Source organism: Bison bison, unplaced genomic scaffold, assembly GCF_000754665.1.
Source record: "Bison bison bison isolate TAMUID 2011002044 unplaced genomic scaffold, Bison_UMD1.0 scf7180017864471, whole genome shotgun sequence".
NCBI lineage: Eukaryota > Metazoa > Chordata > Mammalia > Artiodactyla > Bovidae > Bison > Bison bison.
The window spans coordinates 5,798,193-5,822,570 of NW_011495032.1; the positions used below are offsets into that span (position 1 = coordinate 5,798,193).

General features: G+C 37.8%; 1 protein-coding gene and 1 pseudogene across 5 annotated transcripts in view; both read left to right on the forward strand.

Moving 5' to 3' along the window:
* Positions 1-24,378, forward strand: part of PTPN4 (protein tyrosine phosphatase, non-receptor type 4 (megakaryocyte)) — a 212,308-nt gene that overhangs the window by 164,433 nt on the left and 23,497 nt on the right. For all 5 annotated transcript variants that reach the window (XM_010860800.1, XM_010860797.1, XM_010860801.1 and 2 more), the window contains 8 exons: positions 5,131-5,290; positions 8,196-8,279; positions 8,371-8,427; positions 14,617-14,773; positions 18,531-18,697; positions 19,563-19,653; positions 19,738-19,799; positions 21,925-22,071. In XM_010860800.1, the coding sequence (XP_010859102.1) occupies positions 5,131-5,290; positions 8,196-8,279; positions 8,371-8,427; positions 14,617-14,773; positions 18,531-18,697; positions 19,563-19,653; positions 19,738-19,799; positions 21,925-22,071 (925 nt within the window). The remainder of the gene's footprint in view (positions 1-5,130; positions 5,291-8,195; positions 8,280-8,370; positions 8,428-14,616; positions 14,774-18,530; positions 18,698-19,562; positions 19,654-19,737; positions 19,800-21,924; positions 22,072-24,378) is intronic.
* On the forward strand, positions 137-2,566 carry LOC105003570 (annotated as a pseudogene).

Consider the following 24,378-nt stretch of genomic DNA (forward strand, 5'->3'; position numbering starts at 1 on the left):
GCCTATTTCATGATATTATTTCAAATGTATTATAATTTTAAATTACAATACATGGTTTACCTATGAAAGTCATCTTCCGGTGGAGGCTGACTTCCTGTTGCTAGAGGGAGGGTGGGAGTGGGGCGGCTGGCTCGTCCATGTGCGGTTTTGTGGGGCAGCCTGGGGCGGCCCTGGAGTGGCTGACCCTTTGCCTGCAGAGACCGGAGTCACGAGGCGGCCACCATGGCAGGGTCGGAGAGCCAGCTCAAGAAAATGGTGTCCAAGTACAAATACAGAGACCTAACTGTATGTGAAACTGTTAACGTTATTACTTTATACAAAGATCTCAAACCTGTATTGGATTCATACGTTTTTAATGATGGTAGTTCCAGGGAACTAATGAACCTTACTGGAACAATTCCTGTGCCTTATAGAAGTAATACATAGAATATTCCAATCTGCCTGTGGCTGCTGGACACATATCCGTATAATCCCCCTGTTTTGTTAAGCCTACTAGCTCAATGACTATTAAAACAGGAAAGCATGTGGATGCTAATGGTAAGATACGTCTTCCTTATCTACATGAATGGAAGCACCCACAGTCAGACTTACTGGGGCTTATTCAAGTCATGATTGTGGTGTTTGGAGATGAACCTCCAGTCTTCTCTCGTCCTACTGTTTCAGCATCCTATCCACCATACCAGGCAATAGGGCCACAAGATTCTTCCTACATGCCAGGTATGACAAGTGGGATTTCTGCATACCATCCGGGTACCCTCCCAATCCGAGTGGTTACCCAGGCTGTCCTTACCGACCTGGTGGTCAGTATCCTGCCACAACAAGTTCCTAGTACCCTTCCCAGCCTCCTGTGACCACTCTTGGTCCCAGTAGAGATGGCACAATCAGCAAGGACACTATCCAAGCCTCTCTCATCTCAGCAGTCAGTGACAGACTGAGATGGCGGATGAAGGAGGAAACGGATTGTGCCCAGGCAGAACTCAATGCCTTGAAACGAACAGAGGAAGACCTGAAAAAAGGTCACCAGAAACTCAAAGAGATGGTTACCCAAGAAGTAGCTGAGGTTGATAAAAACATAGAACTTTTGAGAAAGAACTCAGTTCTGCTCTGGAGAAAATGGAAAATCAATCTGAAAACAATGATATTGATGAAGTTATCATTCCCACAGCCCCACTATACAAACAGATCCTAAATCTGTATGCAGAGGAAAATGCTATTGAAGACACTATTTTTTACCTGGGAGAAGCTTTGAGGCAGGGAGTAACAGACCTAGACATCTTCCTAAAGCATGTACGTCTTCTGTCCCATAAACAGTTCCAGCTGAGGGCACTAATGCAGAAAGCAAGAAAGACTGCCGGTCTCAGTGACCTCTACTGACTTCTCTGATACCAGATGGAGATTGAACTTTTCTAAAGTATTCTTTTCTTCTCTTACTTTCTCTTATATTAGTAGGTGTCCCAAATAAGTTATTGCCGTTTATCATTCAAGTGTAAAATATTTTGAATCAATAATATGTTTTCTGTTTTCTTTTGGTAAAGACTGGCTTTTATTAATGCATTTTCTATCCTCTGTAAACTTTTTTTGTGCTGAATGTTGGGACTGACTATGCTAAATAAAATTTGTTGCTTTAAAAAAAAAGTCATCTTCCTAGATAATTGTTTAAGTAGTAGATTGACTGCATGTAATACTTCTGCATTAAATATGAACACGGAAGTTATTTCTTAAAATAAGATGAGTTAATATGGGTATGTTTTTAAAATGTAATTGATAGCTTTTGCCCAGAATAAGAATTTTAGGAGTCTTTGTTTATATTCTTAATTACTTTTATACACTGTAGAAAGATAGGTAGGTAGAAAGAAGAGAGTGTGAATGTTTGGTTATTGAAGTTGAAAAAATAGAAAGGGTAATTGCTACCAGGATTACTGGGAGAGCACATAATTAGTTTGTGAAAGTTCCCCAGACAAACTATAATAACCCTCTGCAATAATCAGACTTGTGGAGAGCCTGTCTCACTCTCTGTGAAGTTACTTTAACAAAAAAGTTACATAAAACAATGAAAGACGACAGATAGTCCTATCCTGAAATCCAAAATTGTATTGTCTTTCCTCTCTGAGATCTTGCCTAGTCCTTCCAGCCTGCACTGTATTCTCCTTACCTTTTCTTTATAGAGTTTGACTCAAATCCCAACTCAGGTCAGTACACTTAAAGTCTCTTCCTTCCTGTGTCTTCTTGCAGACTCTGAATAAGTAAAGGAGAAGGTATATTCAGACACCGACCAAAGTGTGGGTGGGATTCATGTGGACTGGAATGCCCATGGTCACCTAAAGGCAGCAGCTATCACTTGGCTTTGTTCAGTTGTTAACAACTTGTAGTGCTGGTCCATTTTTTCCAGAGCTTCCAAGTTTTTCATTCTGGAAATCCAGATTTGTAATTTTTTAAATGTAGTCAACTCACAGTTTTACAGTGAACAGGCCAAATGTCTGTTAGCTAAAGTTGGCCCACAAGCCATGAATTTGCAGCCACTGTTCTTGGACAATAATTTCTAATCAAAATGAATGTTAGTTGTTTAGTTGTGTCTGACTCTTTGCAACCCAGTGGACTATAGCCTGCCAGGCTCCTCTGTTCATGGAATTCTCCAGGCAAGAAGACTGGAGTGGGTTGCCATTTCCTTCTCTAGGTACTAATCAAAAGCACATAATAAAAATCACGTCTATAGTTTTTTGGACCATATACCCCTAGTCTCTAACCCCGGAAATGCAGATTCAGCAGTCAGCAGAGTGTCCCCTCTTGTAACTGAGTGCTGCTGCCGTGATGCCCCTGCCCACCAGGCATGGCTCACTTAGACACCGTGCTGCCTATCAGGTGTATGTTTGTCCCTGTTGTTTGTCTTGGCACTATGTTTAGACAGTTAGCTGAACCAAGGATAAAGAAAGTTGCTCTGACTCCATTCCCACCTGATCTTAACCTTATAGTCTTGCCAAGATCTTTAGTTTTAATATGAAATGCTTCCCAGGTGTGATAGCCATATGCAAAACTAAAAAAAAAAGCTTCTCTTCACCTTCCCCACATGGTAATACTTAGTCCTAAAGAAGAGATGAGACCTATTGATTAATCCATGTGAGGTCCAGTGACTTCTGGTTTTCGTGAAGTCTTAGAGTATTTTGATAACTGCTTTTTAGAAATTTCATATCTGAGGCTCTGCCAAGGGTTGCCTACAGTTACCTGTCCTAATCCCCTACAGCAGGCCATAGTGGAAACATACATCTCTATTGTAATCTGTGAGGACATTTTCTTGGACCACCAACCCTTGAATGTATTAGATCTCAGAGGCTTGAGTTCTTGGCAATTGAAATTAGCAGAATAAAAACTAGTATGTCTGGGACCTGGAGTCTCTAGCCATCAAGATAGACCTCAGAGAAGCTTTTGCTGAAATGGGGAGATATGCTCTCTGATGCAGTCTTTATAGACTTACCAGAATTTAGAGCACTTTGAGCCCTGAAGACTTCGATGTAGACCGCTGAGTGGTTGTTATTGTTAATCTGCGTATTTAGCAAGTATAATTTATACTAGATTAGAAGAGCTGTATTTTCTCTTAGGAGAAGTTAGATCATTCACTGTTAATCCTGGCTGACTACCTCGGCACTAAGCAGGTTTTAGTATCACTGCCATATCTACCACGTGTCTAGCAGCAAGTCTCAATAAGTTCACAGCTTCTCTACCAAGAGCAGCATGTCTCCAAGAGCCACTCTGGCAATAACCTGTGTGTCAGTTATCTTGGGCCAAATTATTCCATGGTAGCAGAGTCTCCCCACTCACAGTAACGTACAACAAGGGTTCTTTCTCCCTTACATTCCGTATACTCATGGATCACCTGTGGCTCTGCTCTATGCCATGATCATTTAAGGCTCAGACTGATAGCAGCCCCTGTTGGGACATGGCTGGTTTCCTGCCTGAGGGAAGAGAGAAACACAAACACAAATACTCCCTTCAGAAGTGGCTACTCATATTTCATTGCCAGAGCACATCATATAGCCAGTCCTGATGTCAGCCAGGGAGGAGTGAAGGGTACAGTTCTGCTTCTTGCAGGCCTTGTAGATGTGCAGCATCTGTCTGTAGCCTGTCCTAATTACCACAGCAGCAGCCATGAGGTTGACACAGCAGCTGTCAACTCTCTCTCACCTGTCCTCAGGCAGTGGGATAAAAATTCTTTTATTTTCCCAAAGGATCTCCTGCGACCTCTGAGATAAATAAAAACCCCACTGATGGTCAGTTTTCCCCTTCCGGGTCCCTTCAAGTCCAAGACTTCTATGGACACAGGCTTTCTGGGGTCCAAGTTGAACCACTGGTTCCCCCTTCTGGCCTTTGTGAAAAACTCAACTTTTACTGCATGCACTGTGCTCCTTCCTAAAAGGTGCATTTTTAACCTTGAGGTTTCCCCTGTCAGAGTCAGTTCATCTGCTCCTGCTGCTTCTGCCTAAGGCATCTGCTTTCTAATGTTAATTGGGTTCTTGCATCCTCACCTAACAGGTTTTCCAACACTGTCTTCTCTAGTTTTGTCTCCTCAGTGAACTCAGCACTCTTGCCCATTGTGTTCATCACTTCCATAGATTGCATTTTATTTCCAAATAAAATGGACAATCCCTTGATTTCTAAGGTGGCACCGAGTATCTGTGTTATAGCTTGGTATCTGTGCACAGCTTGGCTCTCAGTTATCTCTCTGCCTGCCCATAGAACTCCACTGAAGACCTTAGAAAGGGGTTTTTGGAAATGTATATACATTGTTATGGTAGATCAATAAATCTCTTCATAGGGGTATCCTTAAAGTTATTTTATTATTTATTATATAAACAATCTGTAGAATTGTTTACAGATTTGATAAATTAAGAAATTAGATTTATTACTTTAAACTTCAAAGTTAAGAAAGTTTTCATTAAACAGTGGCACTTGCAAATAAATATGGTATTCAAAGCTTGTCTCCTACTAGACATAGTAAATATCTGAGTTGCTTGACCCCAGCTTTTAAAATAACAATTCTGAAAAAAAAAAAATAAATAAAGTAAAATAAAATAAAATAACAATTCTGTAAGACAGCTTCCAAAATACTTAATTTTTTTCCCTTCTTTTCCTAACTAGATCACAAGAGACTCCTGGAGATGGGCAGCCTCCAGCTTTACCACCCAAACAATCAAAGAAAAACAGTTGGAGCCAGATTCATTATTCACATTCTCAACAAGATCTGGAAAACCATGTTAATGAAACATTTGATGTTCCATCGTCTCCTGAAAAATCTACTGTAAGTAGTTTCTTCAGATACTCACATTTCTTTGAAAATGTTTAATTGTAAATGAAATTTCTTTTGTACCCTAGCCTGTTTTATCTGTAAATTATATTACAGTACTTTCTCTTTTTCATCATATGTTTACTCATAAATTGTGCCATCATATAACCCAATTGTGGAATTTTCTTTTATCATCATTTATAAAACATTGCGCTAGAAGTTAATTTTTGACAGATTTGTTGGTTTCAGTCTTGCAAAGCACATTTCCAGAACAAATGCTGATAGCCTATTAAATATCATTAATTTTATTATATAATTAAGTGCAGCAACTTTATCATTTTAATCAACCTTTTGAAATTGAATGCAGGTCTTTGGAATATATAATTGCTGTGTTCTTCAAAATATATCCATGAGATATTTTAGTACTTTGTACCAAACAAAAATGGTAAATTTTTAGAATCCCCTGATTTGTGAATTTTCATTGCTTTTTCAAGTAGATGAATCAAAGGTCAGATTGTTGTTAATAAATTTTAAGGATACATTGTGTTTATGAAGAAGTATAGGACAGACAGAAATATGGGTGTATTTCAGGAAACTTAAAGGGATATCAAGGAATAAAATGAGATACAAGGAGAGGAGGCCCCACAGGAGGTGTGGGTGATGCCAAATGGCCTGTTGGCCATTGCTCACTTACCCTCTTGTTCTTCACCCATGATCCTCCCTCACTGTCTAAAAGTGAAAAGCCAGAGGCAGCCATTTAAAGTTCTCCCACACTTACTGTGCCACCACAGACACATCATAGAGATCAAAATCCTTATTCAAAATGAATGACAACTTTAGTGCTACCTGTGTGGTGATTCCTATGTATCATTCATTGGTTCATAGTTAACTGAGGTCTTTCTTTACCTACTAAGGTAGGTAGTGGGCATACAAAGATAAATCAGACATTGTCCCTGCTGTTAAATAATCTACAGTCTAGTTTGTTTTTCCACTCAAGCAAAAATTACTTATTGAATACCTGCTCTGTGCCATGCATTGTTATGGGCTCTGGGAATATAGTAGAATAAAATTTAAAAAACTCTGCCTGCAAGGAACTTATATTCTAAGGATAAGGATGAGACGAGCTGTAAACAAATTAAATAAATTTATAGCCTATTAGATAAATGCTACAGAGACAAGGCAGAAAAGGGCTAGGAAATTTCCAGAGTGGAGTATTACAGTGTGAGCCAAGGATGAGTTTGGTGATAAACTACATGGATACTTGACAAGAGAGCAGATAAGCCCAGAGGACAACAGTGCAAAGACAGGGTGTGACTGATACTGTCAGAGGACACCAAGGGGGTCAGTGTGGCCAGAGCAGAATGAGCAAACTAGAAGGAACAGGAAAGGGCCAGATCCTAAATACCCGGTCTTGTAAAGGTTTTGTCCAGTCTCTAAGTGAGATTGGAAGCAAATGGACATAACGGAGGAGAGAAGCAATGTGCTGTCACTTAGGTTTTAATGGTTTCACTCTGGCTTTTATGTTGAGAAAAAATCAAAAGCAGGGTGGCAGTAGAGAAACTGGCCATGAGGTGTCATCCTGTTAAGCAGTGGTGATTGGACCAACATGGCTGTATTCTGGGTGGAGTTTTAGAGTAGAGCTGACAGTCTGCTGATGGACTGGTTGTAGCGTACTAGGGAGAGATAATCAAGGATAATAGGAAGATTTGGGGCCTAAACAACTAGGAGGATGAAGTTGCCATTTGCTGGGACGTGAAAGGTTCCAGGTAGAACCGGTGTGGGGGGGAATATCGGGAGCTCGATAGGGGCACAATGATATGTCTACTAGGAATCCATTTAGAGACATGATTCTGGAGTTGAAGGGAGGGATTGAAGCTGAAGTTATAATGTTGAGAGTTGATGGCATGTAGACAGAATATTTAAAACCATGAGACAGGAAGTGTAGAGTGTGCAGATTACCTTAATAAGAGATTCTGAAATTTTAGTCCTCCAAGCTATAAACATGAGGGAGATGGAAAGCAAAGGAAACTGAAAAGATGCAGACAAAATGGTAGGAAAGAAAACTAGCCAGCTAGCTGATGAGAAGAAGGTCACAGAGAGAGTAATCACCTGTGTCAGATGCTACTGGTGCATTGAGGAGGATGAGTTCTGTAATTAGAAGTGACTTTAGGGAATTCACAAGTATATAAATACAACTAATTCAGCTGTGGATTTAAGGGAAGATTTCCCAGAAATGATCATCTCAGACCTGTGTCTTGAAGGATAAGAAAGAATTAGCCAGATACTTACCTTAAAGAATAGGCATAAAACATTTAGTGAAAGAAGCCTGCTACAAATGACCATATATTGTGTAATTCTACATACATGAAACGTTCAGAATAGTCAAGTATGTATATATAGAGGGAGAGAAAATAGATGAGGGGTTGAATAGGACTTGGGGGATGGGGGCAAGCAGAGGGGTAGTGACTGATGATGGACACAGGGTTTCTTTGGGGGATGAGGAAAAGGTTCTAAAGTTAAATAGTAGGGGTGTTGGTACAATTTTGTCACTGTAGCAGAAATTTTTGAATTATACTTTCTGAATGGGTGAAGTGTAGTAAATTGTGTCTCAATGAAGCTGTTTTTAAAAAGCAGAGGGAATCATGAATTCATGTAAAACTTACAAATACTTGCTCTGTGCAAAGCTTTGAGCCAGGTTCTAGGGACACTGTGGTTAATTAATTAGGTAATTAATAAAGGCCCTGTTACTCTGGCGCCTATAGTCCAGTATACAGTGGTAAGGCAAGAGAGAAATTTGAATTATGATTCTTTATACACTTTAGATAATATCAACATACACAAAGCATGCTTCCTGTATATCTGAAAGTAAGTAGCCTATAAATGAAGAGAATGATGAGTCATCTATTTTTGTCTTTTTAAGCCTAACGGTGGTATTCCACATGATAATCTCGTTCTAATCAGAATGAAACCTGATGAAAATGGGAGGTTTGGATTCAATGTAAAGGTAACTTAGAATTTGTATTGCACTTATCTTTTAAATAAGGTGTTTCTATATCTGTTATGCTGACTAATGCTTGATTTACTCTAATGTGAAGGGAGGATGTGACCAGAAGATGCCTGTGATCGTGTCCCGAGTTGCACCAGGAACCCCTGTGAGTTCAACAGCCTTCTCAGTGATCCTAGCTTCAAGAATACATACTTATTTTCTTAGTATAAATAAAACAATGAAATGAATCATTTAATTTGTCAAGTATCACATGTTGTTTGCTGAATCTCCTAAATTGCTGAGAAGTTAATTTTTATTTCTTCCCTATCTTCTAGAACAGTTTTTCAAATACTTGTTTTTACAAAGACTCTAGATTCTATCAAAATAACCCCTCTAAATAGCAAAATGTAGACAGAGGTATAGTTTGTTTGCTTTTTCATTGACTTCTTTTTTCATTTAGAATCATTTATTTACATTATATTTGTCTACTTTCTGTTTAAAATATTTATTTGAAACTCTTTATTGTGAACATGCTAAGCAAAAGTAAAGAAAATACTGTATGTACCCATGATGATGAAAATCCCCCTGCCCCCCTGCCCTTTCTTTCAGCTTCAGCACTCATAAACTTTCTGCTTGTGAATCATAAGGACAATTCTTAATAAATTGTGGATACATCATTTTTATTGCTCATTATATAGTAAATACTGCTTTCAGATTCCCGTTTCTGTTGTTTATTCTGTTTAACTGCATTTTTCTTAAAAAACTTTGAGTCAGTACCCATTATCATTTAACTGTCTCTGTCCTGGGAAAGGTAGGAACCTGCAGCCTGAGAGAAAGAGACCAGTTATGGGATTTTGGTGCTTTGCAGCAACCTCAAAGTTGATTTGAAGATCACAGTCAAGATTGATCAAGGATATCATGATATATAGTTTTGGTTCTGGTTTTTAAGAACTTGTTGATTGCAAATAACAGAGTACTTGTGAAATTTTTGTTGTTGTTAAGTTGTGTCTGAGTCTTTGTGACCCCGTGGCCTACAGCACACTGTGAGCCTATGGACTGCAGCACTCCCTGTCCTTCACTGTGTCCTAGAGTCTGCTCAGATTCATGTCCATTGAGTCGGTGATCCTGTCTAACCATCTCATCCTCTGTCACCCCCTTCTCCTCTTTAATTGTTCCCAGCATCAGGGTCCTTTCCAGTGAGTCGGCTCTTTGCGTCAGGTGGCCAAAGTATTGGAGCTTCAGCATCAGTCCTTTCAATAAATATTCAGGGTTGATTTCCTTTAGGATTGACTGGTTTGATCGCCTTACAGTTCAAGGGACTCTCAAAAGTAATCTCCAGCACCATAATTTGAAAGTATCAATTCTTTGGTGATTCCAAAATCTCTACTGAGTAGAAATTGTGTAGCAGCCTTCTTTATGATTCAACTCTCATATCCATACATGACTATTGAAAAAAACCATAGCTTTGACTATGTGGACCTTTATCAGCAAATTGATGTCTAGGGTTTTGAATACACCATCTAGGGTGTACACCATCTAGGGTTTGTCATAGCTTTCCTTCCAAGGAGCAGGTATCTTTTAATTTTATGGCTGCAGTAATTTTGGAGCCCAAGAAAATAAAGTCTGTCACTGCATACCCCTGGCTTAATTATAAATACAAAATTTTTCGTACAGCTGTAGAGGTGTATCACAAAACCCCAAGACAGGAATATAATCAGACTTCTAGAAAGAATTTTACAAATCATCAGAACTACTTTTCATGTCCATTTCTTTTTTTGTGAATTTTTCTTTCTCGGTGTAAACCGGTCTGTATTGGAATCAGCTTAATCTCTCAAGCTACAATAAAATACATTCTAAATGAAAAGTGTACTTAGTAGCAGCTTCAAGCCAAGTTCCTGTAACATTAGCACCACAGACACACTCTTTGTTTAGATATGATGGTGACTCCAAAATCTCAACTAAATAGAAACTGTGTAGCTGCCACTATTATGTCCCTCAGTTCTTTTGAAGGGATGTGCCTACCAGCAACTTCTGGGTTTGTATTTTATGTAACCAGCTCAGCACCCCAGAGTCATTAGACTCCTCACTCTAAATTATAGACTCAGAGGAAGCAAAACCTCATAGATTCAGCTTGGATCAAATGTCCTCTTTTAAACAAATCCCTTGTGATCAGAAGTGACAAGACAGGGATGTGATGTATAAAATAAACTTACTACACATGTGAAAGATAAGGGAAGTAGTCCAAAATTATTTGTTTAGTATGTATAGGAAAATATGTATTGGGGGACAGGGCTACTGCAAGATGAGGTGAGAGGTGGCTGTATTCTCATTTATCAAGTAGAAAGATAATGTCTAAAATAAAAACTAAAAAATGAAATTGCAAAGTTACATAGTGATACTAAGGTAAATACAAAAGCTGTAGCTAAAATGTTGAAACTAGTTGCCTCAAATGAGGTGGTGGGGGGATGAGGGGAGCATAGGGAAGAATGCAGAAAATGGTTTCTTGTCCTAATAATCTTACAGACCAAGTCAGCTTTTTAAACTGTGCAATGTATAGCTTTCCCCAGTACAAAAGTTTTAACTAAAAGTCAAATATATGTCTTTTGACCTGATAATTCTACTTTTAAAAATTACCTCTTATGAAACAGAACATAGGATACACAACAATGTTCATTGTAGTTTGTGAAAATTAAAATTGGAGGGAAGATCAAAATGTACATCATTAGAGCTGACTAAATAAATTATGCTTTGGTTTGCGGCTATTGAAATAATAGATGATGTAGTATTATGTAAGTATGGACAGGTTTTCGTAAGATAGTATTTTGAAAAATATTTTACAATGGAATACTACTCAGCTATAAAAAGAATGAAATAATGCTATTTGCAGCAATGTGAATGGACCTAGAGATTATCAAACTGAGTGAAGTCAGTCAGACAGAAAAAGACAAATATTATATGGTATTATTTATATGTAGAATCTAAAAATAATACAAATAAATTTATTTATAAAACAGAGACAGACTCAGAGACATAAAAAGGAAACTTATGGTTACCAAAGAGGGAAGAGGCTAGGAGGGGTGAGTTAGGAGTTCAGGATTAACAGATACACACCACGTATATAAAATAGTTAAGTAGCAAGGATTTACTTTCATTGCACAGGGAACTATATTCAATGTCTTGTAATAACCTGTAATGGAAAAGAACTGAAAGACATACCTGTATTAATATGTATAACTGAATCACTTACCTGTACTTCTGAGACTAACACAATATTGTAAATCAACTAAATGAAAATACATATTATAATTTCATATGTGTTTTATCCAGTTTTTTTAATTGAGTTATGTTTTAAAAATCTGGAAACATGCTGAAATCATTAACAGTATTTCACTGTGGTGGTGGAATTACTGATATTTATCTCTTGCTTCCTTTTTTTAATTGTCTGAATCATGATGGTGAGCATGTATTGCCCTTACAATTAGGAAAGAAATCTTTTTTTATTTGTATGCCAGGTAAAGTCATAAAACAAATATTGATTTTTTCTGAGCAGTGAACGTGGATAGTTTGCAATTCAGTCAAGGATGTTCAGGGAGCACTCTATAGACAGGTTAATTTCCAAACAGAACTGTATGATTCTAAATTTTTTTTAGGCTATACAGATTACTATATTGGTAATTTTTCCTTTCTGCCAGAACGATGTTCTGTAAATAGTGGCTGACTTTAGAATCAGTTAAATAAATAACTAAATATTATTAACTTAGAGACCATCACAGTGTTTAGAAACCTCATTTTAGGTGATTGGTAGAAAAGGGCAGTGTTTAAAATAGTTTAATGTCATTTTCTCTATTGGACACCTTTTGAAACAGAGTAATTTTCAAGTTATTTCCAAGCCTGGCGTGCTGCAGTCCATGGGTTTGCAAAGAGTCAAACATGACTTCGTGACTGAACAACAGCAATTTCCAAAGTCGTGTATTTCTTCCTGTCTGATCGTATTCAAGCCAATAGCTGTTGTCCCAGCAAAATTCATCTGATGTAGACTCCAAATCAGAATGAAATGCAAGTAAGAAATTATACCTGACAAAGAGCAGAAGATGATTAAGTGTAAGAGGGTTCCCTTCAGTTATAATAGGTAACTAGTAGTGTGCTATAACATGCCGAGAAATAGAGAAAGAGCACCTCAAGGGAATGGTCTGAACCTTAATTTTGAATTTTCCCAGGTTTTAATTCTTTACATTGAAATATCTCATTTTTTAAATTTTACAACTATGCATAATTAAAATAGATACCTGTTCCATTTTCAGAATTTCAGGTGTCTAAAATCACACATTTCATAAGCAGCAGTGGAAGAACCTGACTTCTGGATCGGTGCTCTTTCTATTAATGACAGTACCTTGTTGGATTTCGTTGACTTTGTGTTATATAGTGAGTTTAGTCCTGCTTCTATCTTTCAAGCCTTTGCCACAGCCCTTTCTGTAAGGCCCAGCCCCATCATCCTGCAAACTTAATTCTGTTGTATTCTCATTACTGTATTCCTGGAACAGGCTGTCCATATTTCTGTTGGTTTCTTTTACCTTATTTACTTGTTTGTTTTCGCACAGTGGTGCAGGGCTATAAATATAACCATATGGCCTGAACCCGTACTGAGTCAATGGGGAAAATTGTGTTTTTTTCCATGACCTTTAAATTTTTTATCAAAACGTTAAAATTTCTGATGCTTTCTTTTTTAAACATATTGGGAAATGAAGAAATAATAAACTAATACTGATTTATTATCCTGTAATTCAGAACATTAGAAACATTGAGAATCAAAGTATTTTATTTCTTTGTGAAAACTTACCAAAGGTAATTTGTGAACAGTGCTTTTCTTTTTCTTGTCATATACCCTAAATTACAGGGTGAGCGTTTTTCCTTATTTATCTCAACAAATAGTGATAATTCTATCTAAGTTTGGATCCCACTTCCCCTTGCCCTTTGGACTTTCAGTGATATGAAATATCTTCCAGGACTTCCTGGATTGAGTTTTTGTTTTTTAAAGATCTGTCCATTTTTATTTCCTCTCAATTTTTTATTTTTATTTTTTGCCACACTGTAGCATGTGGGATGGTATTTTCCTGACCAGGGATAGAACCTACACCCCCTGCATTGGATGTGTGGAGTCTTAACCACTGGACCGCCAGGGAAGTCCCAAGAAGTTTCTTGCCAGCATCACTTCCTTGGACATCTTCATCCTTCTTGTCACAGCCACTTTCATCATTTGTGAAAGTTCATCTTCTCTAAATAAGTTCTTCTCTCTAATAAGTTCATCTTCTCTAAATTCCTTTCTCTGCATATCTAGGGTCTCTCAAACAATAGAAATGTTGATATTTACATAGTCAGTTACTTCTATAACTCCATTTATGTTCACTTTGAATTTCACCTTCAGCACTGTCCCTTTTTGTTTCTTTGCTGCTCTCGTAACTTTTTGGCCAGTTACTCCTTACTCAAAATGGGTTTATCTTTGGGAGACAAGGAGACCACACAAGTACCTGCTTTGCTATCTCCATATGAACTGAGTAACTGATGCATAACAACAAGCCATCAGTACATTTGGAAAGAAGGGATGTGATTGGTCATTGATCATGCTGCATATTTATGATTTATATAGTGATTTTTGGACTGTCGGGCTAACAGCGAGTTTTGAATTTTATGCAGTTACTTGTAATTTATGCAGTAACTGAAATTCGCACCATGTTAGGAGTTTGGTGTTATTTAACTCAACTGTGCAACTGAAATTTGTATGTATCTGGACAGTGCAAAGTGAGAGCTACCTTGATCTATGCACTTGAGAGCATTAGTCTTACTTGTATGTCTGGAATTGTACTAGGGCATCAGGGGGAAAATTATTAATAAAGAAGGAAAAAAAGGATGTCTTTATAGGAAAGTGAGTTTTGTTTTTAATTTCTTATTGTTTGCACTGAGTTTTCATTGCTGCATGCAGGCTTTCTCTAGTTGCTGCAAGCAGGAGCTACTCTAGTTGTACATGGGCTTCTCATTTTGGTGGCTTCTCTGGTTGCGGAGCACAGGCTCTGGAGCACAGACTCAGTAGTTGTGGTGCCCAGGCTTAGCTGCCCCATCTTCCTGGACCAGGGATTGAACCTGTGTCCCCTGCATTGGCAGATGAATTGTTCACCACTGGACCACCAGGGAGGTCTGAAAGTGAGTTTTCTATTTCTGTTTTTTTAATAGATGAGTGAATGGATAGATGATTTCAGTATGTAATTTTATTTCTGCTCTGGAGTCTATAAAAGTAAATTGCTGTTCCTTACTTCCAGAAAGCTACATGTGAATTTGAAACCTTCTTTGCATCCCTTGACAGGCTGACCTGTGTGTCCCTCGATTGAATGAAGGGGACCAAGTGGTACTGATCAACGGTCGGGACATTGCAGAGCACACCCACGACCAGGTGGTCCTGCTGATCAAAGCGAGCTGTGAGAGACATTCTGGGGAGTTGGTCCTTCTAGTTCGTCCTAACGGTGGGTACTCTATGATTTACTGCATGTTTTTAATAATTCCCTCATGTTTATTACTAGACACAGCAGCTAGAGTGGACTTCTTAGAACTTGGTCACACCAGACTGACCTGTGGCTTCCATTCAGAGTGGTGGTTGTTTAGTCGCTAAGTCATGCCCAATTCTTTTGAGACCCCATGGACTGTAGCCCACCAGGCTCCTTTGTTCATGGGATTTTCTAGGCAAGAATATTGGAGTGGTTTGCCATTTCCTTCTCCAGGGGATCTTCCCAGCCCAGGAATCGAACCCACGTTTCCTGAATTGGTAGGTGGATTTTTTTTAACCACTGAGCCACCAGAGAACTGTTCACATGTAGAGTCAAATGCAAATTTTCAGCCACCTTGCCTGCCCCTCTGCCTTCCTCACTCTCTTGTTGTCTGTAATGGCCTTCTTGGTGGTCCTTCTGCTTAAAGCACTCCTCTTGACGTTTGTACAGTGTATACCTTCACATCGTTCAGGGCTCTGCTGAGATGTCAGCCTCAGGAAGTTCTCTCCAGACCACCATGACTGAAATTGCCTCTCTCACCCCCAAGGTGCTCAAGGAGTCCTAGGTACTCAGATATACTTGCTGTTCCACCTGTAGAAAACCAACAAGCTAGAGTTTAGTTTCCATGACAGCCTCAAGAATATCCTGCCATGTGTGGAGTGCTCAGTGGCTCCTGAAGCAGTTGATTCCCCCTGTGGACAGTGTGAAATTATTAATTGACCTAAAAGTCCATCTTCCTTCAATCCCAGTGTTTCTAGTGCTGTCTCTTTGTGCTATGCAGTATGCAGACTAAACATAATACAGATAAGTTCAATCCCTCATCAGTGTTTTGCAGTGAGTTTTACTAGAAGCTGTCCTTTTTTTTTCTTTTCCAGTTATACAATCCCAGGTCCTTCAACCTGTGTTCATAATGGCATAGTTTCAAGTTTCCTCAACATTAATCATTCTCCTCTGAGAAAAAATTCTTAAGTGCCTGTACTATCTAGTGTTAGACATATTCTTCTAGTTTTGTTCTGAACAGTTTATTGTTAATCATAGTTTTAGTCAGAAGAGTAATTATTGGTTAATGTCACATTGTTAGTTGCTGACTACATACCATAAGGAGCAAAATGTAATTAGAAATATCTACTCCCCTACACACCCATTTTGCCTCTTGGGTACAGACATTTTCATTTTATCTTCTCTACAGGCAGACCTTGGAGATATTGCAGTTTCAGTTCCAGACCATCACAATAAATATCACAGTAAATAAATAAAATACTACAGTAAAGCAAGTCACATATTTTTTTTATTTCTCAGTACATATAAAAGTTTTGTTGATACTATGCTGTAGTCTGTTAAGTATGTAATGTACATACCTTAATTTAAAAATACTTTATTGCTAAAAATTGCTATCATCATCTGAACCTTCAGGGAGTCATAATCTTTTTTGAAATACTAAATCAAAGATCATTGATCATAGAGCACTATAACAAATATAATAAAAACAAAAAGTTTGAAATTTTTTGGGAAAATTAGAAAAATATGAGAGACACAAAGTAACAAATGCTGCTTGAAAAGTGATACCAGTAGGCTTGCTCAACACAGAATTGCCATACACCTTCAATTTGTTTAAAAAAAAAAAAAAATTAGCTTTCTAGGAAAATTTAGAAGACTTCAACAGAATGTTACATTTTTGACTTTTAAAGGAACTCATTTATTTAGATTGGATATTTTTAGGCATTTTCTGTCACATAAAGCAACTTAATTTTCATACTAAGAGTTGTCTCTGAATTTGATTATTTTTTTCAATTTTCTCTTGATAACAGATCCTGGAGAACTTAATAATCATATTAGCTAATAATTCTTAAATGCTTTCCATAGACCTGGCTTTTCCATACCTTCTCATTTAATGTTTACAGCCATCCAGTGAGACAAGTGAATTAACATCGTATTATAGTTGAAGACATTTATTCACGAAGACGTTCATTACCTGCTTGCAAATTCATGACTAGTACAGAGAGAGAATATGAACAAAAGTCTATATAATGGAAAAGGCATGGTCATTTTGCAATTCCAAGTTACCCCATTTATACTTTAGGAGAGGAACCCACCTGGTACCTACTTCTTTTGGCAAATATCTTTCTAATACTGTTTTATCATTAAAATCTGGACCAGGATTCACTTTCAGTGCAGGTGTCATATCCATTTTTTTAAAAAAAATAATGTATAATCAAAAATTTAAATTATGTTTGTCAAAAATATCAGAAAAGGACTTCCCTGGTGGTCTACTGGTTAAGAGTCTGCCTGCCAGTGCAGGGGCCATGGGTTGAATCCCTGGTCCGAAAGATTCCACATGCTGCAGAGCAACTAAGCCCATGTGCCACAGCCACTGAGCCTGCGCTCTAGAGCCTGAGAGCTTAGAACTCATGCTCTGCAACGGGAGAAGCCACTGCAGTGAGAACCCTATGCACCACACCAGAGAGAGCCCACAGGCGTCAATGAAGACCCAGCACAGCCGTAATCAATTAATTAGTTAAAAATATCAGAAAATAAGAGCTTGTTTTTCCTGGTCTTTTCCTCTTTAAATCTTATTTCTTCTTAGACAAAACGCATTCATATCTTTTTGTCTTTGCATTCTTCATTTCAGAAATCTGTTCTTCTCAAAAATGCATTTGTATCTGAGCGGGAACAAAGCCTGTTAAAGGCAGGAGCTTGACTCTGTCCTTTAGAAGGTTCTGTCCTTCTTCAGCTCTGCTGCCCCCATGGGGGTCAGGATTCTGCAGGACCAAGGGTGCATGCAAGCCAGCACCTATGGCCTCTCCTTCCTTTCTAGACCACTTTTTTCAACTCTCAGTTCTCTGACCAAATAGCTCTGAGCCTGCTTCCTGGGTTTTTGTGGCCAGTTTTCCCAGGTCCGTTCTCCCAAGGGTTGGTGACAGGATATAGGCCAATAAGGTATCATAAGAAGCAGTTTCCACAGGAGTGTAGACTGAGCTTCTGTGTGGACTGAGATGTTGTTCATGGTATGTTTATAGGCCCCTGAATTACAGAGTGAAGCTGAGGGTGGAAAGAAGAGGAGGGCAGGCTGAGACTGGGCTAAGGATTACAGCCTAGAGTTTGGCTCTCCTCACTCCCATGACTATGAATTCTGGCCTAGAATTCTCCTTGGAAATTTGGTTTCCTGGGACTTCCCAGTGGTCCAGTGGTTAGAACGCCACACTCCAAGGCAGAAGAGGGCCTGGTTTCCATCCCTGGTCAGGGAACTAGATCCCAAGTGCCTTACTTGTGCAGCCAAATAAAGAAATATATTAAAAAATAAAAAAACTGGTCCTCTAAGTTGTTTAATAAATATGTCGAAAAACAACAATAGAACATATTTAGTGTAGCATTCTGTTCAGTTCATGTGTAACTCTTCCTGTCTACATGTGTGGTGGATAGGTCTCCATTGGTGCTGTTGCCCAAGATTCTACAGATTAAGGACAGATATGTTCAGAGCAGATCTTCTTGACATTCCTCTTTTTCTTACTGTCTCTGCAAGTTGCAGACATTTTCAGCAATAATGGCCAAGAACCCTTCTTTTCCCCAGAGGTACTTTTTCAACTCTACAACATTCTTGGCCCATATACAGTGACCCCAGACTCAGATCTGATGAGTGACAAATAAGTGAATATTTTTTTCACTTTAAATTAAATAATATCTGATAAATTCCTTTTGCCAGTTCATTAAGGTTTCCATATTGGTTTTGTGTTTGTAGCTGTGTATGATGTAGTGGAAGAAAAGCTAGAAAATGAGCCAGACTTCCAGTACATTCCTGAGAAAGCCCCTCTCGACAGTGTCCATCAGGATGACCACTCCCTGCGAGAGTCGATGATCCAGCTGGCTGAGGGCCTTATCACAGGAACAGTACTGACACAGTTTGATGTAAGTAACATGATATAGAAAAGGTGTTTGCCCATATTTTTTTATTAATTTCATGACTTCTTAACTGCCTAATCTAGTATCAGTTATAATGTATTAATAAAATATTACTGAGAAATATTGGCAAAAAGAGTTGTAAAGTGTAAAGTTTTAAAAATTACTCCCCAAATTCTAGCTGTGGTTTCACTAATAGGTATCAGTTTAAAAGAGGGAGAAAATATTTTATAGGTCTATGTCATCAAACAACATTTTTTTCTATAATTAAATAGCTGTTTTTATGAAAGGCTGCAGATGAAGATAGACTATTATAGACTTAAAAATCCTGAATTAAAGAATAGTTTTTGTGCCTTGTCATATTTAATCCTTCTCTAATTTTTTTCAACATAGTTAGCCATCATTAATATCTGTTGCTCTGGAGTATATGTTATAGATAAATGATGATAAAATATTTAGGGCACATCAGTTTTCCTTTTAAACACCTCTAAATGAACACTACCTAAATGGGAAGAAAAATCTAACAAAGAGTGGATATATGTTAAAAAAGAAATAAAGGAGTACCTTTAAATATAAAATAAATGAAATAAATATTTCCTATAGATTTGCTATTTAAAACTTCAGGTACTCTTTCTGTAAGCAAAATTGTTTTTACATGTTTTACCATTTTTCAAAATGTTTATAATTCAAATTAGAAATTTTGCAGAATTCAGCTTTGCAAACCTGGTTTAATACTTTACTAACCTAAGATACATCATTGTATAGATGAGGTATTCCAAGGTAAAAACCCATTTCTTGATAGCATAGAATCAAGTCTAAAAAAGTAAAAACTCTCGATGGCTTTCTGAACCTGTCTTGTACTTTCTTTTTTTAGCAACTATATCGGAAAAAGCCTGGAATGACAATGTGTTGTGCCAAATTACCTCAGAACATTTCCAAAAATAGATACAGAGATATTTCGCCTTGTAAGTATCTATTCTCTTTGTGTGTTAAGTTTAATCTTCTTAACATAACTTTATTAAAATATTCTTTCTTTTAAATTTTTTCAGATGATGCTACACGGGTCATTTTAAAGGGTAATGAAGACTATATCAATGCAAATTATATAAATGTAAGTTTTTTTTTTAATTATACCTTTGTCGTTTGTAATAAGAGGGGCTGATCTAAACTTTGAGGTTTGTTCTCGAATCCATAATTAATGAGGATCAACTTTACTTTGTACCTCTGATGAGGACTTTTTTTAAAAGTTGATTTGTTTCTTAATTGAAGGATAATTGCTTTACAGAATTTTGTTGTTTTCTGTCAAACCTCAACATGAATCAGCTGTAAGTATTATACATATGTCCCCTCCCTCTCGAACCTCCCTCCCATCTCTCTCCCCATCCCACCCCTCTAGGTTGATACAGAGCCCCTGTTTGAGATCCATGAGTCATACAGCAAGTTCCCATTGGCTATCTATTTTACATATGGTAATGTAAGTTTCCATGTTTCTCTCTCCATACATCTCACCCTCTTCTAATCCACTCCCCGTGTCCATAAATCTGTTCTCTATATCTCTTTCTTCAGAAATAAATTAATCGGTACCATCTTTCTAGATTTCATATATATGTGTTAGTATACGATGTTTATCTTTCTGTCTCTGACTTAATTTCACACTGTATAATAGACTGTAGGTTCATCCACTTCATTAGAACTGATTTGAATGTGATCCTTTTTATGGCTGAGTAATATTCCATTGTATATACGTACCACAGCTTCTTTGTCCAGTCATCTGTCGATGGACATATAGGTTGCTTCCATGTTCTAGCTATTGTAAATAGTGCTGCAGTGAATATTGGGGTACATGTGTCTTTTTCAGTTTTGGTTTCCTCAGGGTATATGCCTAGGAGTGGGATTGCTGGGTCACATGGTGGTTTTATTCCTAGAATTTTAAGGAATATCCATACCATCTTCCACTGTGGCTGTATCAATTTACATTCCCACCAACCGTGCAAGAGGGTTCCCTTTTCTCTGCACCCTCTCCAGCATTTATTATTTGTAGACTTTTTGATAATGACTGATTACAGAATAATGACCTATAGCTTGCAAGGAACATTACTTATTACATGGTGTGTGCACTGAAGAACCTTTCAAAAATCCCCCAAATTCTGAATTCCAATGCATATATGAACCCGTGGTTTCTGATAAAGGCTACATATGTGTATATGGTATTATCAAATTTTCTGATATTTCAATCTAGTAGGTAAAAAATGGTAATTTCTTACAGTTTGATTTGTACTTTTTGTGAATAATTTAAGTGCTTGTTGTTATTATTGTTCAAAGTGTTAACAACAGTATGGTGAGTGAGGTGAAAGTCAAAGTCGCTCAGTCATGTCTGACTCTTTGCGACCCCATGGATTATATACAGTCCATAAAACTTTCCAGGCCAGAAGACTGGAGTGGGTAGCCGTTCCCTTCTCCAGGGATGTTCCCAACCCAGAGATCGAATCCAAGTTTCCCACATTGGAGACAGATTCTTTACCAGCAGAGCCACCAGGGAAGCCCAGAAATAAACACATGGACCTTTTGAATTCAGTGTTTAAAATGTAATAGGATGATAGTTTATCTTCCCCAAATAGTTACAGTCTTAACTTCTGAAAATAATGAATTTAAAATACTTGCCAATCTTTTCATGTTATATGTATATTATATATAATTATATGCATATTACATAATATACAAACACATATGTAATATGAAAAATCTAAACTAAAGCAAATGGCAGAATTTTTGCTCCTCACAAAATTTACTAATAAGCTGTTTAGAGACATTTTTTTTCTTTTCCATTATGGTTTATTACAGGATATTGAATGTAGTTCCCTGTGTTAGATAGTAGAACCTTGTTGTTTATTTTTATATATAGTGTTTGTTTCCTATAGAGAGAAATATTTTTTATTTCTATACCAAGTCCCTGCCTGTGAAACAGGATTCTCTATATAGATGCTTTTAATTTCATAAGAGTACTTTGGAAAATATTTAAATTTCTGTTTCCACTAATTGAAAGATAAGTATATATAGCTACTGCACATTGCCAAGAAACTTCTTCAAATAAAATAGTTGATAGAGATTTGTTTTACTGACTCTGCAATTTATTGAGATTAATTCAGTTATCATTTAGTAGATGATTTTCCTATATTTGATCCTAAGAAAAAGTAATAATGCAAAGCAATTTTGGTTTTGTGTCTTTTTCTTTTTAGATGGAAATTCCTTCTTCTAGAATTATAAATCAGTACATTGCTTGTCAAGGGCCATTACCACACACTTGTACAGATTTTTGGCAGATGACTTGGGAACAAGGCTCCTCCATGGTTGTGATGTTGACCACACAGGTTGAACGTGGCAGAGTAAGTCATACTTGAATCTTACACATTGCTCAGACATTTTTCAAATTACGTTACATCTATAGTTAAAATATTCATATTGATTTACTCTCTTTTGTAATCTTTAAACTTCCTTTCTTATGGTGTCATGATTAAAATCATCATGGTTAAGTGCTTAAAACTGCAACTAACACATACTGTGTTAAAAGAAATGTGATGTTAGCTGTTATTATTTAAATGGACTGATAATATGTTTGAATAAGTGATTTGTATTTATAATGTGTGAAGAATTCATACAACTTAGCCATGAAATAACAATATCCCATTTAAAAATGGCCAAAGGATCTAAATAGATGATTCTCCAAAGAAGACATTCAAATGACCAATAAGATCATGAAAAGATACTCAGCATCATTAGTCGCCAAGGAAATGCAAGTGAAAGCTACAGTGAGATACTGCTTCATAGCTAGTTGGATAGCTAAAGTAAATATGACAGAAAATAATCAATGTTGGTAATGATGTGGAGACAGTGGAACCTACTGTCTTGCTGATGGATTTGGTAAATGATGCAACTACCTTGAAGACACCCTTCATTTCTTCAAGCGGCTAAACATTGTGACTGCAGCTCAGCAATTTCACTCATAGAAATACCCAAGAGAATTAAATACATGTCCACACAAAAACTGGTGCACAGATGTTCACAGCAGCGTTATTCTTAGTAGCCCATAGGTAGAAAGAAGCGAAATGTACCAGATAAAATATGGTGTAGTCATACAGTTGAATATTATTTAGCAGTAAGAAGGTATGAAAAGTGATACATGCTGCAACATGGATAAACCTAGAAAACATTATTCTAAGTAAACAAAGCCAGTCACCAAACACTGCCGGGGTCCAGCCCCGGCTGATCAAGGATATTCGAAGGAGAGACGGCTTAAGTGACCTATTCAAATGTTAATTAGAGATATAAAGAGTAATAGAATGAGGATAGCTCAGTAGGAAAATTCAGTGGATAAAAGAAGCTGAGTAGCTTGGTTTACACGGAAAATCAATATAACCCGTGACACCAGGTTAGCTCTGACCACGGAGGCCGCAGGCGCCCTCTCGAATAGCAGAAGGTGCCCCACCTTAGACACCTTCTCTAGTGGGTCTTAGAAGCCCAGGCAAATAAATGGTCGCAGAGGATATCCACGCTCCAGATGGAGACTCTGCTGGAAGTTAAGGAGTAAAATGACATGGGGAGACCAAGCGTTGGTGAGCAAGGCCCGTAGCTTTATTTTCAACAGGGGCTTTTATACCCTAAGTTACACATAGAGGATAATAGGGGATGCAAAGTCAGCAGTCTTTGATCCTTATCAAAAACCAGGGTTTCTTTCCTGCAAATTTATTGTATACAAATGGTTTAGGTGATTTACATCATCTTCTGGCCAGAAGGCTTATTAACATTTTATGACTCTTGACAAGGACTTATCAACAAAGACTTATTTTCTCTAAGAGTAATTATTTTAAGGTTTGGCGCCATCTTCCGAAGATAAAATTGCATTCATATAGGGCGGATGTGTAATGGGTTTACAACAAAGGAAAGAATTTATTACCTTAAGGGTCTAAAGTTACTAACACCAAGGCCACTACTTATTTTTTCTACATACCAACTTTATTAATTAATACACATTCATGGATACAATACAGGGGATGTGGAAACTTGGCAACAAACATTGGCTCATCAATGAAATCTTTTACTAGATTTTTTCTGACAGTTTCTAACTCTCTGAGAGGCTCTAAGCTATTTGAATATCTTAAGCTTCCCATGCCTCTGGAGGCTGGGAGACTGTAAACAATCGTATGCATAGCTGTAGGAGTCCGGGTAAACTTGTCAGGCGAGTTAGAGAGCCATCTGAGGGGTTTGGATTTAAACACTCCTAATTGCCCAGGAACTTTATTAATTGGAGCTGTAAGTTAACTCTTTGACAGAGAGAGCGAGATGGTGGTGGGGGACAGCCCCCAGTAAAGTCAGAGGTGAGAGCACAAAGCAATAAAGCAGGCAGACTCTGGTTTTTGGGGGGTAGATGCTCGAGAATATCCGAGGGGACTCCTGAGGCTCGAGCCCGCCTTTGCGTATGCCGAGCCTCCTTCCTCATGACCTTTGTCACGAGTGGAATGTCTCTCGCGGGCTCCCGGCAAAACACAACATATTTTATGGTTCAATTATATGTGATGTCCAAAGTAGGCCACAGGGGACAGAAAGTAGAGCAGTGGTTGCCCAGGTCTGGGATGGAAGGAGACAGGTGGCTTAGAGGAGTTGCATGGTCGTTACCGATGGATGTGGGCCTTCCT